Source organism: Megascapheus bottae, chromosome 32 (genome assembly GCF_031878675.1).
Source record: "Megascapheus bottae isolate mThoBot1 chromosome 32, mThoBot2.hap1, whole genome shotgun sequence".
NCBI lineage: Eukaryota > Metazoa > Chordata > Mammalia > Rodentia > Geomyidae > Megascapheus > Megascapheus bottae.
The window spans coordinates 8,913,574-8,932,052 of NC_143540.1; the positions used below are offsets into that span (position 1 = coordinate 8,913,574).

An 18,479-nucleotide genomic window follows, 5' to 3' on the forward strand; every position below is an offset into this window, starting at 1 on the left:
GATGGTTCCAAGAATGGAATGGGAGCATATTTGGTTGAAGGCCAAGAGCCAGTTTTATGCCAGTTTCAGCCTGGATCAGCACAGAGAATAGAATTGCAGGTTGTAATTTCTGTTTTTAAAAAATTGTCATTTTCCTTTTCATCTTATTTCTGATTCTGCATTTGTAGTTAATGCTTTGCAGTTCTTAGAAGCTGCAGGACCCATAAATAAAAATAGCACTGTATGTAATTTGTTTATGCAGTTGCAGGAATTAATTTGCGCTCGTAGAGCCCCCATTTTTCCATTGCATATACGTGCTCACATTGGTTTACCTGGGCCCTTAAGTTTGGGCAATGATGTAGTGGATAAATGCACGCGTATGCAAATGGCCTTTGTTGCTCTTACCCCGGAAATGCAGGCACAAGAATTTCATCATCAATTTCATGTTAATGCTCGCACCTTGCAATCTCGATTTAAACTGTCTCTACAGACAGCCAGATAAATTATTTTAAATTGCCCAAAATGTGTTACCCATCTTCCAGTTGTGCCATTAGGTGTTAATCCCCGTGGTTTACTTCCACTAAAAATTTGGCAAATGGATGTTACCCATGTTACGGAATTTGGAAAGTTAAAATATTTACACGTATCAACTGATACATGTTCTGGAATTATTCATGCTACCCCTTTGGGTGGAGAAACAGCTCATCATGTAATTACTCATTGCTTGGAAGCCTGGGTTTCCTGGGGAATGCCCTACTTATTAAAAACTGATCATGGCCCTGCCTACACTAGTAAACAATTTATATTAACAGGCCAATGGCAAGGCCCTGACCCTGTGCTCTCTTGGGTACAGGGAGCTGTTTGTGTGTTTGCACAGAATTCACAAGATCCCATTTGGGTGCTGGAACACCTGGTGAGAAAAGTGCAAGAAGATGGCCGCAAGGACGTGCCTGAGAAGGATCTGATTGTGTGGTTGAAGAGACCTCATCGTGATCTTGGAATCACTGCCTTGGTGTTCTTGGTTTCTTCCTTACTCCCCGCCGCATTAGTCACCACAGTTCAGACTGCAACTACCGTGAATACCCTGTCCGAGGCAGTATCTCAAGCTATGGACACGCAGTTACAGATTAACCAGCATTTGGCCACGGTGTCACGTTATTGAATCAAAGTGTGGACAAGTTGACTTGCTGTTTTCCTATGCTCCATTGTCTTGTGTGGGTATAGGCACTGGGTTGTGTATTACTTCTTTACCCTATTATAATTATTCTCGAGCGGTGAATTTGTCCAGACACTTAGGAAATATGTTGAGAGAATCTTGGTCCAAGGATTTTGAGAATTTAATCACTCAACTTCGCTATGAAATTAGGATTGTGAATTCTACCCGTGTTAATATGGCTACAGTTGAAGATTTTGTAAATTGGATTTCCAACTCCTTTAATTGGGTCAAGGAGTGGGCTGGATGTGTGTCTTTGATTGTAATATTATGTGTGAGTTTTGTTTTATTTTGTTGGTTTGTTGTAATCATGTATAGACAACTTCAGGCACAGAGGAGACGTGATAGTATATTGTGAAACAAGCTCTTATTGCTCTGGAATCGAATCTCTCCCCCCAGGTTTGGCTCTTAAAAGAGCAAGAGAGGCGTCCGAAGGTTCGGCAGGCCTCCGGATTTCCACTCTGCTTTTGTTTTATTTTGGCCAAAAGAAAAAAGGGGGAGATGTAGAGAGCCATTGCAATCGCCATGACAAGATGGCGCTGACATCGCCTCTGTGGTTGCTTCTCTGAGCTGTTTAAAAGTTTCCAGGAGGAGATTTGACTGTTCATGCCCTTCATGCGCGATCTGAAGTGTGCACGTAGCCACATCGCTGTGTGTCCGCAGTGTGCTGGAGATGTGCATGTAGTTGATTGGATGTTAGTGTTTAAGGACATCATTGTGATTGGTTGATAGGCCTATTTAAGGCCTATGTTTGAGGAAGTTGGGGTCGACCCAGCATGGCTGTACTAGCTTGCTGAATAAACTGCTGCTCGAGAAGAAGGTATCCTTGTCGTGTCCTTCCTTGCCGGCCGAGGGGGTCGCGACAGACCCCCAAACCCTCACAGTCCTCCAAACAGTCAGCAAGCCCCCCTAAACACTGAGCCAGACCCCTAAAACCCCAGCTGGACCCCTATCCCCAGCCATCACCCCAAGCCATCAACCATCCCCCCCAAACCTTCAACTAGTCCCCCAAATGTTCAGCCATCCCCCCTGACCCTCAGCCAGCCCTTCCTATTACCCAGCCAGTCCCCCAAAGCCCCTCCTGGTCCTCTTACCTGCTCATCCCTGCACCCTGGGCAGGGAGAAGGATCTAGAAAGGGCGGAGGGATGGGGGAGTCTGAGGCCTTAGCTGAGCTGTAGGGGGGGCCCAGGGCTCAGAAGGCATCCAGGCCCTCCCCCCATTGCATATGTATATATATATATATATATATATATGCATATTATATAATGCACACACACACACACACACACACTGGTGGAGGGTCAGCCCCAAGTTAAGATGCACTTATAAGCTGAGAGTTTGGCCTAGTGGTAAAGTGCTTACCTAGCATGCACGAAGACCGGGGTTCGATTCCTCGGTACCACATACACAGAAAAAGCCGGAAGTGGTGCTGTGGCTCAAGTGGTAGAGCTCTAAGCCTTGAGAAAATCCAAAGACGGTGCTCAGGCCCTGAGTTCAAGTCCCAGGACTGACAAATGTGCATGTGTGCTTATTATTGCAATAATTTGTTCCAAGTTTCTTCTCCCCCTCCTCCTCCTCCTCCTCCTCCTCTCTTCTTCTCTATCAATACTGGCACTTGAACTCAGGGCCTAGGCTCTGTGCCTCACCTTTTCTGCAGGGGACAGAAGTCGTACCACTCGAGTTACTCTTGTAATTCTGGCTCTTTGCTAGCTATCTAGAAATCTTGCAGATTTTCTGGCCCAGGCTGGCTTTGAACTGCCAATCCTCCAGATCTCCAAAAAGATGATTTCCATTCATGTCAGGTCCTACTTTCTTTCCTTGCATATCTCAGCCCAGTCATTAGAATCAAAACGCTTCCAGGCCCCAGTGGCTCACATCTGTCATCCCAGCCCCTCAGGAAGCTGAGATCTGAGGATCACGGTTCAAAGCCAGCCCAGGGCAGGAAAACCACACAAGACTTTTATCTCCAGTGAACCCTCAGAAAAGCAGAGGTGAAAATGTGGCTCAAGTGGTTGAGCGCCAGCCTTGAGCCAAAGAGACTTGGGAGCAGTGCCCAGTCCCTGAGTTCAAGCCCTAGGACTAGCAAAACAAAAACCACCACCACCAAATACAACAACAACAAGAATCAACGAACAAGTTTTTAGATGTATTTATATGACAAGAGTCAGTTTTCAGATTTAATCCGGCAAAAACTGCATTGTCTTTGAAAAATCTCTGGCCTATTATTTGTCTTTGCTCCTTTTTATTATTTTCTTTTTTATTCCTTTCTGCTTTTTAATTTTGGTCAAATCTGGGGCTTGAATTCAGACCCTGGGCATCGTCCCTACCTTTGATTTTGCTTCAGACTGGCGCTTTACCACTTGAGCCCCAGTGCCACTTCTGGCTTTTTACACAGTCTCACAGACTTTCTTGCCTAGACTGGCTTTGAACTGGCATCCTCCAGATCTCAGCTTCCTGGAGAGCTGGCATGACAGGCGTGAGACACCAGCGCACAGCCCCTTTTCTTTTAATATAATTTTGAAATATACTTTTCTAAGTCAGATAATGAGTATACTTCTTTTCTTTTTCTTTTTTCATCCCTCAGTCTTGTTTCTTGTGTGTGTGTGTGTGTGTGTGTGTGTGTGTGTGTGTGTGTGTGTTCCCATACACAGGCCTGTGACTCAGTTTAGCCTTTGTTCCCTTTTCCTTTTACTCTTTGTCTTGTGTCTTTGTTCTGGGCTTTGTTTGGCCTTTGTATCTGATGTGTGTCACTCTTTGTTTTCTGCTTTCTTTAGCCTTTGTGTATGTGTGTGTGTGTGTGTTTTGTTTTTGGTTATTTCCCCCCCCCCACCTCTCTTTAGGCTTTTGTTGAAACTTTGTGTGGCTTTTTTCTCCCCCTCCCGTTCTTTTTTTTCTCTTCTTCTATGTTTAATCATCTCTGTGTAAGCTTTTGTGGTGAGATCCATTTTGGTTGGGGTGGGGGCCTGTGACTAAATTCGTTCTTTGTGTGTGTGGGAGACACTCAGATATAAAAATGTGTCCCTTATATGAATGTATATATAATATTCTGCACAATTCGGGCTGGCCTCGACTCTCAGAGAACTGGCAGAGACAGAGCCCTCACCACTATCCATAGGTAAGACGATGCCTGATTGAATTGAATTTAAAGCTTGTATTTATTATTATTATTATTATTATTATTTTATCTCATCCTTCACAAAAAAAACCCCACAAAAATGGGATGATAGTTTTTCTTTATTTCTGGAAACTGACGATTTCACTGAGTTTTTGTAAGGGTTGAATTTATCTGAGCAAGCCCTAACCATGACCTCTCTGGAAATCTTTCTACTCTTTGGAACTCTTAGAAATTATGGGGAGATTTTTCTTTTTTATAGGGGGGAGGATAGGGTTGTCAAGAAACAAGGGAATGAATTTAGATTGAGTACTATGAATAAAAAGACGAATGTTTTCTTTTTGTTGTTGCTGTTTTCTTTTAAGTTTTGATGCCTGTCCTGGGGCAAGAACTCACAGCCTGGGTGCAGTACCTGAGTTTTTATACTCAAGCCTGGACTCTCTACCACTTGAGCCATAGCTCCATTTCTGGTTTTGGTTTTTACTTTTTCCGTCGTTCATTGGAGACAAATCTCACGGGACTCTCTTTCCTGGGCTGGCTTTGAACCATGATCCTCAGATCTCAGCCTCCTGAGTAGCTAGCATGACAGGCGTGAGCCATTGGTGTCTGGCTTGGCTACAGGTTTTGGAGAGGAACAGATTAATAATTTGTGCAGGTGTAAATTCATCCTTGAATCTGAGTATATAAACTTGCCATTCCCAATAGTATTTATCTCATAGTGACTAGCATTTGAAAGGAAAAAAAAAAAAAAGGATGGAGGTTCGAATTCAACCCAGCCAGAAAAGTCTGTGAGACTCTGATCTCCAGTGAATCACAGCAAAAGCCTAGAGGGCTAGTCTTGTGCAAAATGGAGTTCAGAGACAGTGCCCAGGCCCAGAGTTCAAGCCCCAGAATGGCACCGTACATACATACATTCATACATACAACAAAACATTGTGCCTTAAATCTTTGCAAATGAGAGTGTGTGTGTGAGGGGGCGGGCTGAGAGCATGGCCTAGTGGTAGAGTGCTTGCCTAGCATGCATGAAGCCCTGCATTCGATTTTTTGGTACCACATACATAGAAAAAGCTGGCAGTGGTGCTGTGGCTCAAATGATAGAGCACTAGCCTTGAGAAAAACCCAAGGACAGTGCTCAGGCCCTGAGATCAAGCTTAAGACTGGTAAAAAAAAGAGATATATCTGTATATATAGTATATTTATTTATTTATTTATTGCCAGTCCTGGGTTTGAGCTCAGGGCCTGAGCACTGACCTTGGACTTTCTCAAGGCTAGAGCTCTACCACTTGAGCCTCAGCACCACTTCTGGCTTTTTTTCTATGTATGTGGTACCGAGGAATTGAACCCGGGTCTTCGTGCATGCTAGGCAAGCACTCTACCACTAGGCCAAACTCCCGGCCCCTATATATTTATTTTTAATCATAACTTCAAGTTGGAGAACCAGTGGTTTGAGTCTATAACCCTAGCTACTCAGGAGGCTGAGACTGAAGATAAACAGACAAAAAGAAACTGCAAAAATATTAATTACAATTTTGATTCCACTCTGAAGTCTGAAAAAAAATATATGTATGTATGTGTGTGTGTGTGTGTGTGTGTGTGTGTGTGTGTGTGTTTGCACAGAAATTGGCCAACAGTGCAAGAAAAAGTAATTCACCCAGGCATGAGAGTTGTGCTTTCCATGTCTTACTGAAATAAGACATGATTGCATCACTTAAAAATTTTTATTATTGTTTTGTTTTGTGTGAATACTAGAGGGTTTTTTTTTCTTGTTGTTTTAGTTTTGTGCCACTCCTGGGGCTTGAACTCAGGGCCTGGACACTGTCCCTGAGCTCTTTGTGCTCAAGGCTAGTGCTCTATTACTTTGAGCCATATATATGGCGCCACTTCCGGTGTTCTGGTGGTTCGTTGGAGTTGAGAGTCTCGTGGGCTTGCCTGCCCAGGCTGGCTTTGAACCTCAGTCCTCCAGATCTCAGCCTCGTGAGTAGCTGAGATGCCAGGCATGCGCCACAGGAATCCAGCTTTGAAGGAATGATTAATTTGAGTAGACACAGCGGTAATTAACCAGACTCTATTTTGCTGCCTTGATCTCAGGAAAGAGAGCAGCAAATGGTCCTTGTCCAGATCTAACCTCTCAATGTGGATGGAAGAAAACTCAGGTACCTTTGACTCCCTCTGCCAGCTGCATCTGCGTCTCCATTGGGGCAGGCAGTAGTTAAGGCCAAGTGGCATTACTTTCCATGAGATTTACAAAATTGCATGTGTGTGTGTGCTGCTACTAGAGCTTGAAATGGGGTCTTTCCACTCTTCCCTTGTGTCTATTATTTGTTTGTTTATTGCCAAATCCTGGGGCTTGAACTCGGGGCGTGGGCACTTGGGCGACAGTACCACGTCTGGCTTTTTTTTTTTTTTTTTAAATGCATGTGCTACTGAGGAATCGAACCCTGGTCTTCGTGAATACTAGACAAGCACTCTACCACTAGGCCAAACACCCAGCCTTAAGAGAACATTGATTTTAAGGCAGTGAATACCAAAGCAAGCCAGTTTCTCTCTCCCATCTCTCTCTGTGTCTCTGTCTGTCTGTCTGTCTGTCTCCTCAACCCTTCCCAGTGAGATGAGTCAGAAAATGGCCAAAGAAGGCCCCCGGCTGTCAAAGAACCAGAAGTTCTCGGAGCATTTCAGTATCCACTGCTGCCCGCCCTTTACTTTCCTCAACTCCAAGCGAGAGATTGTGGATCGCAAATACAGCATCTGCAAGAGCGGCTGCTTCTACCAGAAGAAGGAGGAGGACTGGATTTGCTGCGCCTGTCAGAAGACCAGGTGAGCGTCTCCCCCCCTCTTCCCATCCCTCCCCCCCCCACAGCCCCTCCCCAAGCTGTCAGTCTTGTCAGCACACCTTGCCAGGCTGCAACTGGGCCTGAGCACAATCCAGGCCCTTCTCTGCCCATCGGGGTCTCTGATGTGACAGACACATGGAGAGGGGTGGGGAAATGGAGTGAAGAAAAGACAGAGCTGGGAGTCTGGCCTAGGGGTAGAGTGCTCGGCTAGCATGCATCAAGACCCGGGTTCCATTCCTTGGTTCCCACAGACATAGAAAAAGCCTGAAGTGGTGCTGTGGCCCAAGTGGTAGAGCTCTAGCTTTGAGAAAACTCTGTGCCCAGGTACTGAGTTCAAGTCCCCCAGGACTGGTACAAGAAGGACAAAGAAGAAAAGAAAAAGGAGAGCAGTAGGGCTTTCTGTTCTGATTCCAGGGCTTTTGTAGCAAAGGAGGGGACCCCAGCTGTAGCCTCCAGTTCCTTCCTTCCCCTCCCTCCCTTCCTCTTTCTTTCTGTCCTTCTTCCTTCCCTCCTTCCTTCATTTCCCTTCCCTTCCTTTCCTTTTCTACCTTCTGTCAGTGGTGGGGTTTGAACTCAGGGCCCCAGGGGCTGTCCCTGAGCTCTTCTGCTCTACCACATGGAGCCTCAGCCCCACTTCAGGGTCTTGGGGAATGATTCCTTGGAGTTCAGGAGTCTCACAGACCTCCCTCCCTGCCTGGTGCTGGCCTCCAAGCGCGATCCTCCACACTTCAGCCTCCTTGAAGGGCTGGGCCAATGGACAGGCTGTCAGCTACCTGCCCCTGGCCTTGCCGCGAGCCTGCGGTGTCCTTTGGCTCTGCAGACGCCGTGCCAAGTCCCCTCAGAGACCCCAGCCCCGGCCAGCGACGCCCCCCGCAGTGATCAGAGCACCCACCAAGCCACGGTCGCCTCCGAGGGCGGAGCGACAACCCAGGCCCCGTCCAGAGGTTCGATCACCACCACCACCACCGGCGGCCAAGCAGCGACCCCGACAGAAAGTCCAGCAACCATCCCCACGCAGAAGTCCCCTCCGGGGGTCAGGTCCCGGCCGTGGGGCCTCTCCTAACAAAGCCTCGAGATTCTGATCATGCCCTGCTTGCTTGTGTGCCCCACTACATACACACACACACACACACACACACACACACACACACACACACACACACACACACACACACACACACACACACACACACACACCCTCAGCTCTAAGGTTAGTAGCCGTGCCCTGGGTGGACTGGTCGGGGGGTTACACCTCTTCCCTCTGCCTGTCTGTGTGATTCAAGCCCTGCATTAAACCCCCTCTGTTGTCACCAAACCCTCGGCGTGGCTTCTGTGTTTTCACCCTGTGCCATCAAGGGTCACGCTCCAGGCTGGGCTGGAGATGACCCAGTGACCTGCCAGGCCATGTGACAGCTTTGAAGAAATGGATATCTGTACCTCAAAGAGAGGGGAGGATTGGGGATCCGGGTGCATGAGAAGAGGGAGAAGGGCTGCCATTAATTCCTCCCTTCGCTTTCCTATCCCCCCCCCACCATCCACCACCCACCATCCCAGATGTTAAGCTCAGTGGCAAGATAATCCACCCATCTACCCACCCATCCACCCATCCACCCATCCACCCATCTACCCACCCATCCACCCATCCACCCATCCATCCACCCATCCATCCACCCATCCATTCATCCACCCACCCATCCATCCATCCACCCACATCCACTCATCCATCCACCCATCCACCCACATCCACCCATCCATCCACCCATCCACCCACCTATCTACTCACCCATCCACCCACACATCCACACATCCATCCACCTATACATCCACCCATCCCCTCACATATCCACACATCCATCCACCCATCCATCCATCCATCCATCCATCTATCCATCCATCCCTCTCTTTATTCAGTCATTCAAAACACCTTACCGGCCTCTCTCCTCATATCTCATATATATATATATTTTATTTTATTTTTTTGGTCGATTGAACTGGGGGCCTGGGCGCTGTCCCTCAGCTCTTTGTGCTCAAGGCTGCAGCACTGTATTATTTTGAGTCATATATATGGCATCACTTCCGGTTTTCTGGTGGTTCACTGGAGATGAGAATTTCACTGACTGTCCCCTCCTTGGGGACTGGCTTTGAGCTGTGATTCTCCAGAATTCAGCCTCCTGAGTAGCTGGGATGCCAGACCTGATCCACCAGTGCCTGGGTTTCATGGAGATATTTTACTAGAGCAAGTTCTACAAATAGACTTTCTGGGATTGTGGTGAAAGGGCTTTATCGACTGAGAAAGAGCTGTAAAAATCCTGTCTTTTGGTCCTTGATCATGGCATGATTTTTGTTTGCAATCCTTTCTCAAGTATAGCCCTTATGACATTTTGTTCAAGTGTATATTTTGGTGCCACTAAACATGACCTTTTCCAATGTCAAACCCAAATTATTCATTGCTAATGCATACAATATATTGGTTCTTGTATATTCATCTGATATCACAGCTTGTTTTTTGGGGGGTAGAATGGTGGAAACTTATGCTATCTTGAGCTAGAGTCATTTTGAATCTGTGTAACTGTTTTGTGTGATGTGAAATGATGTTTTGCTCTGAACCCTTAAACGTTATTTATTTATTTATTATTTATTTATTTATTTTTGGTGTTGACCCTGGAGCTTGAACTTAGGGCCTGGGTCCTAATATCTTTTTAAGATATTTATCTTGGTCTCTGGTGGCTCTCACCTGTCATCCTAGCTACTCCGGAGGCTTAGATCTGAAGGATCAAGGTTCAAAACCAGTCTGGGTAGGAAAGTTTATCAGACTCTTATCTCTAATGAACCAACAAGAAAACCAGAAGTGGTGCTGTGGCTCAACTGATAGAGCTCCAGCCTTGAGAAAAAAGAAAGGCAAAGGAGAACATGAGGCCTTGAGTTCAAGCCCCAATACTGACACGAAAATGAAGGCGTGAATGCACGCACATCTGAACAGAGAGTATGGGCGGTCATGTTATAAATTTGTGACCAAGGGGCCAGGAGTTTGGCCTAGTGGTAGAGTGCACCATACACAGAAAAAGCCGGAAATGGTGCTGTGGCTCAAGTGGTAGAGCACTAGCCTTGAGGAAAGCCCAAGGACAACACCCAGGCTCTGAGTTCAAGCCCCAGGACTGGCAAAAAAATTCTACATCATGTTTTGTGTGTGTGTGTGTGTGTGTGTCCATTCTGGGGTTTGAACTCAGGGCCTGGGCCTGTCCCTGAGCTCTTTAGCTCAAGGCTATCACGCTACCACTTGAGCCACAGCACCACTTTTGTTTTTCTGGGGGTTCATGGGTGATAAAAGTCTCAAGGACTTTTCTACCCAGGCTGGCTTTGAACCATGCTCCTCAGATCTCAGCCTCCTGAGTAGCTAGGATGACAGGCGTGAGCCACTGGTGCTAGGCTATCCCACCTCCATTTCCACAAAGTGTGGACTGTACTTTCTGAGGAATGACACTATTTGAGTTCTTCCTTGAAGCTTCCATACTTCTGTCCACACGTTTGCATATGGGTGTCTTAGCACCCCACAATTCGATGGAGGGCGTGCAGGGAGCTTGTGTCTCGCTGGCTAGTTTGCTGACTATTCCTTGTGCTCTTTGTAAACCAGATTGAGACGCAGAAGCAAGGCAGCTCCCAGAAGGAAGTGACAGAGCCATTTCTAGTGCGTGGATGGCTTCAGCCTCGGGGATCCCCGCCTCTCAGCCCATCTGCTCTCGGAGGAGTCTTCTGGCTTCGAGAATGAGGCAGGGACGGACACCAGCTGATGTGGCCACTGGTACCCGTCGTGTGGGAACCTCAGGGCAGCCTGCCTGGAGGTGAGAACTAGGGAGCTGGTCCACCCCTAAGACTGTGAGGCTGTGACTGGTCCATCCCAGAACTGTGAGGCTGTGATTGGTCCATTCCCAAGACTGTGAGGCTGTGACTGGTCCATCCCAGGACTGTGAGGCTGTGACTGGTCCATCCCAGGACTGTGAGGCTGTGACTGGTCCATCCCAGGACTGTGAGGCTGTGATTGGTCCATCCCAGGACTGTGAGGCTGTGATTGGTCCATCCCAGGACTGTGAGGCTATAATTGATCCACCCCTAAGACTGTGAGGCTGTGATTGGTCCATCCCAGGACTGTGAGGCTGTGATTGGTTCATCCCAGGACTGTGAGTCTAGGATTGGTGATTGGCTCATTCTGATTGGGATTCCCTACCCAGTATGACCACCGTGTGTGTGTGTGTGTGTGTGTGTGTGTGTGTGTGTGTGTGTGTGTGTGTGTGTGTGTGTGTGTGTGCTTGTTTCACAAGTAACTGAGACATAAACGCAGGGCTTTGTAATCTTGCTAGACTTTTTCGCTTCAAGGCTGGTGCTGTCCCACTCCAGCCATCCATCCATTTCTAGCTTTTTTGCTGGTGAATTCAAAATCAGACTCTCATGACTTTTCTGCCTGGGCTGGCTTCAAACCACTATCCTCTTGATCTCAGCCTCCTGAGTAGGATCTCTCACCCTCACTTAGCTTTTCCACCAAGGAGGCCTCCAGCTTTTTGCCTTTGATTATTTGGAGCCCCGGCTGGCTTTGAACTGTGACTTTTTAGAGCTCAGCCTCCCGAGTAGCTTAATGTGGTAGGGAGGCTAGTTAGGATACATGGATGCTTAGCGGAGGTATTGCATAGCACATGGAATTCTATGTTGACAATAATTTCCTCCTTCAGCACTGTGAAAATACCACCTACTCATCTCCTGCTATAATTGTCAATGAGAAATCTGCTGTCAATTGTCTTGTATGTCTATTGTAAGTAAATTACATTTCCCCTTTTATGTTATTGTTTGTTTATTGGGTTATTTATTGTTTGCCAGTCCTGGGACTTGAACTCAGGGCCGGGTACTGCCCCTGAGCTTCTTTATTTGCTTAAGGCTAGGACTCTGCCACTTGAGCCACAGTGCCACTTGTGGCTTTTTCTGTGTATGTGGTTCTGAGGAATTGAACCCAAGGCTTTATGCATGTAGGCAAGCGCTCTGTAACTTGAGCCACATTCCCAGCCCTTTATTTTATTTATTGTTAAATATTTTTGTCTTTTTGTCTTTGAGGTCCTGGACTTTCACCACCATTTTTACTAAGTGGAAATTTCTTTCTTTCTATTCTGTTCAGGACTGAAGTTGCTTCAATTCTGAAGATTTACGTGCAAAAAAAAAAAAGCCCCCCAAAACAAAACAAAACAAAAAAACCCACCACAAAACCAAACCAAAAAGTTAATGAACCAAATTTAAAAAAATGCTCGAGTATTTGCAAGGATGTGAGAAGAAATACTCCTACATTCCTGATGAGAATTTCTAGATAATAACCTGGGGTTCTAATGGGGGAGGGGTTACTAGCAGAGTAGAAAATTATATAACCTCTAATCACACCAGTATGATTTCAAAAAATTCATCTTGGAAAAACTTACACTTTTAGATTTGGATATCTGCCTATGTATCTATCTGCCTGCATATCTATCTATCTATCTATCTATCTATCTATCTCTCTAGCTATCATAGCTAGCTATCATCTATCTATCTATCTATCTATCTATCTATCTATCTATCTATCTACCTACCTCCTACCTACCTATCTTCAATGTTATTATGGCTTGCATTTGCAAAAAATGGAAGGAAAAGGAGGAAGACAGAAAACAATGAATATAAAAAGCAGATAAAGACAGTGAGTGTTCAATACAACTCAATGTCCCTGTGTATAATTTTTTTTTTTTGGCCAGTCCTGGGGCTTAGAACTCAGGGCCTGAGCGTTATCTCTGCTTCTTTTGCTCAAGGCTAGCACTCTACCACTTGAGCCACAGTGCCACTTCCAGCTTTCTCTGTGGATGTGGTACTGAGGAATTGAACCCGGGGCTTCGTGCATGCTAGGCAAGCACTCCACCACTAAACTCCTTGGCAGGAGCAGAGAACACAGTTAGCAGACGTCAAGTTGCAGGGAGGATGTGGAGGCGTGTGAAAGTGGACAGGAGGAGATAGTCCCTGTGTTGGTTTGTAGGGGCTGACTTGATCAAGCACCAGGCAGCTCATAGGTCATAGAAGGTTCTAGAAGGCCATTGCCAGACCTGGCCCTAGTCTCAGAAGCCATTGGTGGTGGTGTTCAAGGCGTGTGTGTGTGTGTGTGTGTGTGTGTGTGTGTGTGTGTGTGTGTGTGGTGGGGGGTGGTAAGATGAAGAGAAATGGCCAACAGATGAAAAGAGAAGATGGGGGCCGGGAGTTTGGCCTAGTGGAGTGCCTGGCTAGCATGCACGAAGACCCAGGTTCGATTCCTCGGTACCACATACATAGAAAAAGCCAGAAGTGATGTGGTGGCTCAGGGTAGAGCACTAGCCTTGAGGAAAGCCCAAGGACAGTGCTCAGGCCCTGAGCTCAAGCCCAGGACTGGCAAAAAGAAAAAAAGAGAGGATGGTAGTTCAGGTCTTGCTTTCGATGTTGGTGTTTCCATTACTCTGTGGACTGTCTGTCTGTCTGTCTGTCTATCTATCTATCTATCTATCTATCTATCTATCTATCTACATATCTATCTATCTCTCCATCCAGGTGCCTGTCTGTCTGTCTGTCTGTCTGTCTATCCAACTATCTATCTATCCATCCATCTAGCTTTCTGTCTGTCTATTCATCCATTTATCTATTTATTATTTATGGAGCCAATCTTGGGCCTTGAACATAGGACCTGGGCGCTGTCCCTGAACTCTTTTTTTTTTTTGCTCAAAGTTGGCTCTCTACCCATTGAGCCACAACACCCCTTCTGGCTCTTCCTGAGTAGTTAATCAAGTGTCTCATGGACTTTTCCTCTCCAGGGCCTGGCTTTGAACCATGATCCTCCAGATCTAAGCCTCCGGAGTAGCTAGGATAACAGGGGTGATGCAGTAGCACCCAGTTTTTTGAGGTAACCACCACCACACAGGGAAGTTTCAACTCCTAGCACATTCAGCTTAGAAATGTTGGCCTTCACTGGACTCAGGCGTATGGAGGCTCCATCAATCAAAGCTCGGTCAGTCTTGGGTGACGAGAACAGAATTTGGGGTTACAGCTTCGAGAGTGGGGGCAAATTCATATGGTAGCCCAGTTGAAGAAACCAATTCCTGATCAAACCCCAACTTGACCCCTATGAAAAACTTCCCAGACACGCTAGATTCTATACTCAGTTCTAGAAAGAAAATAAATCAATAAAATTACACAGTGCCTGTGGAATGATGACAGAAGGTGTTAGCCGAGCATGTATTAACTCCACCCCCAAACCCCCCACAAGAGAAAAATACAAGTTAGATATTAGCCCATTCCTGTAAATAATCAGAATTGACTGGATTGTCTGTTTGTTATAAAAATAAAGAACTCTGGTGATGGACCTAACACATCTGGAAATTACTTGAATCTGGCGGGGAGAGGAAGTATGTTTAGAATCCTGTTTTACCTTGATTGATTTGGTGCTGGTCCTGGGCTTGAACTCAGGGCCTGACTGCTGTCCCTGAGCCTCTTTTGCTCAAGTCTGGTGCTCTACCACTTGAGCCATAACTCCATTTCCAGCTTTGTGGTGACTCACTAGAAATAACAGTCTCAAGGACTTTCCTGCCCTGGGCTGGCTTTGAACTGTGATCCTTCAGATCTCAGCCTCTGGGTAGCTGGAATGATGGGCGTGAACCACCAGTGTCAGGGTGGCATGCCATTTCTAATAACTGTTTTCATATGAATCTGTTATCCTCAAGCTCTTTAGCCACCGTGAATTTATTACAAAAGTCTCCAAGGTAACAGTGAGGCGGCCTGCATTATTTTCGGCTCAGTTCTGCAATCATCCATCCTCTGTGGCCAATGAGTCTTTCATTATAGATGGAGAATCATTTCTCATTATAGTGAGAATCATTTCTAACGTTATTCTCAAGATCTCTCAAACGTCTCACAAAATATAAATTAAGTCAGCTTAGTTAAACATGATTACAAGCCAGGCACCAGTGGCTCACACCTATCCTTCTCAATCCTTAGGAAGCTGAGATCTAGAGGATGGTGGTTCAAAGCCAGCCTGGGGAGCGAAGTCTGTGAGACTCTCATGGCTCTTGCCCTGCCATCCTAACTAATCAGGAGGCTGAGATCTGAGGATCACAGTTGGAAGCCAGCCTGGGCAGGAAAGTTCATGAGACTTTTAGCTCTTATGAGTCACCAAAAAGCAGGAAATGGAGCTATGGCTCAAGTGGTAGGGCACCAGCCTTGATTGAGCTGCTTCTGTCAGTTGTATTCATTGTTCACTTTCCTCTGCTGAAACCTATTCCTCCCCCTCAAAAAAAAACACCCCCAAACCACTAGCTGAGATTCAATTAATGTGCCCTTCTAAGAAATCAGTGAGTCACAAAGCCAGGGTGAGTCAATCTTTTTTCCCCCGTTCATCCGATAATACTGGCAAAAAGTAAAAAACATGAGAAAGTGTCTCCACACCATAGAGACAAGCGTTTGTTTCCAGAATGAAGGAAAAAAATTCCCTTCCCTCAGTTGATGAATCTGTTTTTATTCATCACAGAGAAAGGTCACAGGAAGCTGACTCCAAAAGAAAAATAAATCAGATTGTGTGTGCGTGCGTGTGCGTGTGTGTGTGTGTGTGTGTGTGTGTGTGTGTGTGTGCTTCTGTACAAATTTTCTTCAAGGGAATGAAATAGACTGAGTCTTTTTTTTTCTTTATTTAAGTGAAATCCCATTATTCTTTCTTCCTCAAGCAATATGGAATGGATGCCGCTCCTTGGCTTTATTATTTTCTTTAATAAAAAAGTCAGCGAGCAAGACAAGACTAGAGGATCAACTAGATGATGGCTTTATTGATTTGTTTTCTGTATGGATTGGTCCTGGGGCTTGAACTCAAGGCCTGGGTGCTGTCTAATTACTGGGCAGGCTCTTTTGTTAGTTTGCTGGCTGTAAGAATCTCATGTATACTTCTGGCTGGGCTGGCTTTGAACCGCGATCCTCCTGTTACAGCCTCCTGAGCTGTGGCTTGGGTTAGAGGTGTGAGCGGCCAGCCCCCAGCTTTCATTACAATTGTTTCTTGTTATGAATGTTGAAAACACAGATGGAATAGATGTCCAGTGGTTCTTCTGAAATTATTGGCTGTGAAAATTAAGCCCTATATAAAAGCAATATTTGCATCCGGTATCAGTGGTCCACACCTGTCATCCTAGCTACTCAGGAGGCTGAGATTGGGGGATCACGGTTCAAAGCCAGCCTGGGCAAGAAAGTCTGTGAAGCTCTTATCTCCAAAGAACCAGCAAAATGCAGGGAGAGGAGCTATGGCTCAAGTGGTAGAAACAGCCTTGAGCAAAAAGAGCTCAGGGACAGCACTCAGGCTCTGAGTTCAATTCCCAGGACTGACAAAAAGGAAAACAAAAGCAAACATAAACATAAATTAAAAAGTTGGGGGAAGGCGTGGAATGTGGCTTAGTGGTAGTGTGTTTGCCTAGCACGCATGAAGCCCTAGAGATTCGATTCTCAACTACCACATAAACCAATAAATAAAAATAAAAAATAATAAAAACAGTAAGAAAGAGTAATATATGCAAATGGCAACATATGAAAAAGAAAACTGCTTAAAAGCACAAAGAAATTAAGGTTTCTTCATCTAGAAATCCACTCCCCCACAATAACCAAACTGAAATGTTCCTTCAGAAATAATCCAGGCTTATGTAAAGATGTATAAATAAATGTTGGCAGATGCCATAGTTTTCATATCCCTACTGTTTCTCAACATGTTCCTCTGGCTTCATCCTGCGTCTAGAACCATTTTTCTTATTAGCACCTATGCAGAAAATATGTGTGATACAAAAGTGGTAGCACAGAACACTTATTTGATGGAAATAATAACTTAGCTCTACCACTTGAAGCACAGCACCATTTCCACCTTTTCTGGTTAGTTGTAAATTAAGTCTCATGGAATTTCTTGTGCGGGCTGGCTTTGAACTGAGATCCTCAAATCTCAGCCTCCTGAGTAGATGGGATGACAGGTGTGGACCACTGACGGGTTTGTTTCAAGAGTCCATTTGTTTGATTTACAGTGGGGAAAAAAAATGAACTCGTTCTAGGGCTGAAAAAAAAAAGCAAGGCTTCCTTCAGAAAACATTTAGGACTTTGGCTTGTGATAATAAATTCAGAAGCGCAGGGACTATATATATTTTATATAATATAGACTATAGATCTAGAATTCTATACAATATAGAATATATGTATATATGGTATTACAGTATATATAGAATATATAACTATATATTCCATATGTATATTTTATGATTATATGTATTATGCATTATATACACTATATAGTATGTTATATATATATACTATATAGTATGATATGTATTACATAGTATAGGTTCTATCATATATATTATGGGATAGTACACACTATAATGATGTTACATAGTTATAGGTTAATAGATCTCCAAGGCTCAGAGAGGCAAGCCATCAGGGATGACCTGAGGGGCCAGGGAGGAAGGAGGAGGGACTGGCATCTAGATTTGGGGAATGAGCCTCACACTGCACCTTTTGGGGGGGGTGTGTTAACCCCCTGCAACCCAAGCTCTGGTCCCGCCCCTCCTCGTTACCAACGGCCCCACCCACAACCGCCCCCAGCGATGTGGCCACGCCCCCTCCGATCGCCCCTCCCACTGCCACGCCCTCTTTAGTTCATCTTCAGGTCCCCACCATCACCTCACCCCACGCCCTTCCCAGCAGCCACGCCCACCACACATGCCCCGCCCCTTCCCCCAGGCCCCGCCCTGTCTGCTCTCTCCGCCCCTTGCCACGGCTCCCTTTAATCCACCAGGTCACCATTAACGCCCTCAGCCTCCCGGCCACGCCCTTCCTAGTAGCCCCGCCCACTACCAACGTCCCTCCCCTTTCCAAGGCCCCGCCCAGAGCGCCCCATGGGGATGGAGGGATTAAAAAAGGACAGACAGACAGATAGATGATAGATAGATAGATGATAGATAGATAGATAGATAGATAGATAGATAGATAGATAGATAGATAGATAGATAGATAGATAGATAGATAGATAGATAGATAGATTAGATAGATAGATAGAGCTATAGTCCCGGCGCAGGCGCAGTAGCGCGCCACCGCTCCGGCCAGGCGCCCGGCACGCGCCGCCGCCCCGCCCCCACACGCGCCGTCCCCGCCCCCTCCGCCCCGGGCGCGCTGGTGATTGGTTGTGCCGAGGCAGCCACGCCCCAGGCGCGCCGTGATTGGCCGTGCTCCGGGCTCGGCAGGTGGCCTGGGTGGGGGGGGGGTGCCTGCGGGCGGCGGACGCCGACGCCTCACCTCAGGGCGTCG

At 46.2% G+C, this 18,479-nt stretch overlaps 1 protein-coding gene across 2 annotated transcripts; it reads left to right on the top strand.

Annotated features, from left to right (window-relative positions):
- Window positions 1-4,233: 4,233 nt before the first annotated feature.
- On the top strand, window positions 4,234-12,620 carry Mobp (myelin associated oligodendrocyte basic protein). 2 transcript variants are annotated; one of them, XM_090323106.1, is made up of 7 exons: window positions 4,234-4,308; window positions 6,394-6,458; window positions 6,910-7,119; window positions 7,957-8,346; window positions 10,768-10,975; window positions 11,858-11,937; window positions 12,295-12,620. In XM_090323106.1, the coding sequence occupies exons 3-4, from the start codon at window positions 6,914-6,916 to the stop codon at window positions 8,216-8,218; spliced, it is 468 nt and encodes a 155-aa protein (XP_090179232.1). In that variant the 5' UTR covers window positions 4,234-4,308; window positions 6,394-6,458; window positions 6,910-6,913; the 3' UTR covers window positions 8,219-8,346; window positions 10,768-10,975; window positions 11,858-11,937; window positions 12,295-12,620. The 2 variants fall into 2 exon arrangements, with proteins under 2 accessions (XP_090179232.1, XP_090179233.1); XM_090323107.1 differs by lacking the exon at window positions 7,957-8,346.
- The last annotated feature ends 5,859 nt before the right edge of the window (window positions 12,621-18,479 follow it).

Bases quoted from the DNA above. Each gene is read 5' to 3' on its own strand.
- Mobp (XM_090323106.1), top strand. From the start codon at position 6,914: ATGAGTCAGAAAATGGCCAAAGAAGGCCCCCGGCTGTCAAAGAACCAG. The intron at 7,120-7,956 runs GTGAGCGTCTCC...TTGGCTCTGCAG, and splicing joins TGCGCCTGTCAGAAGACCAG to ACGCCGTGCCAAGTCCCCTC.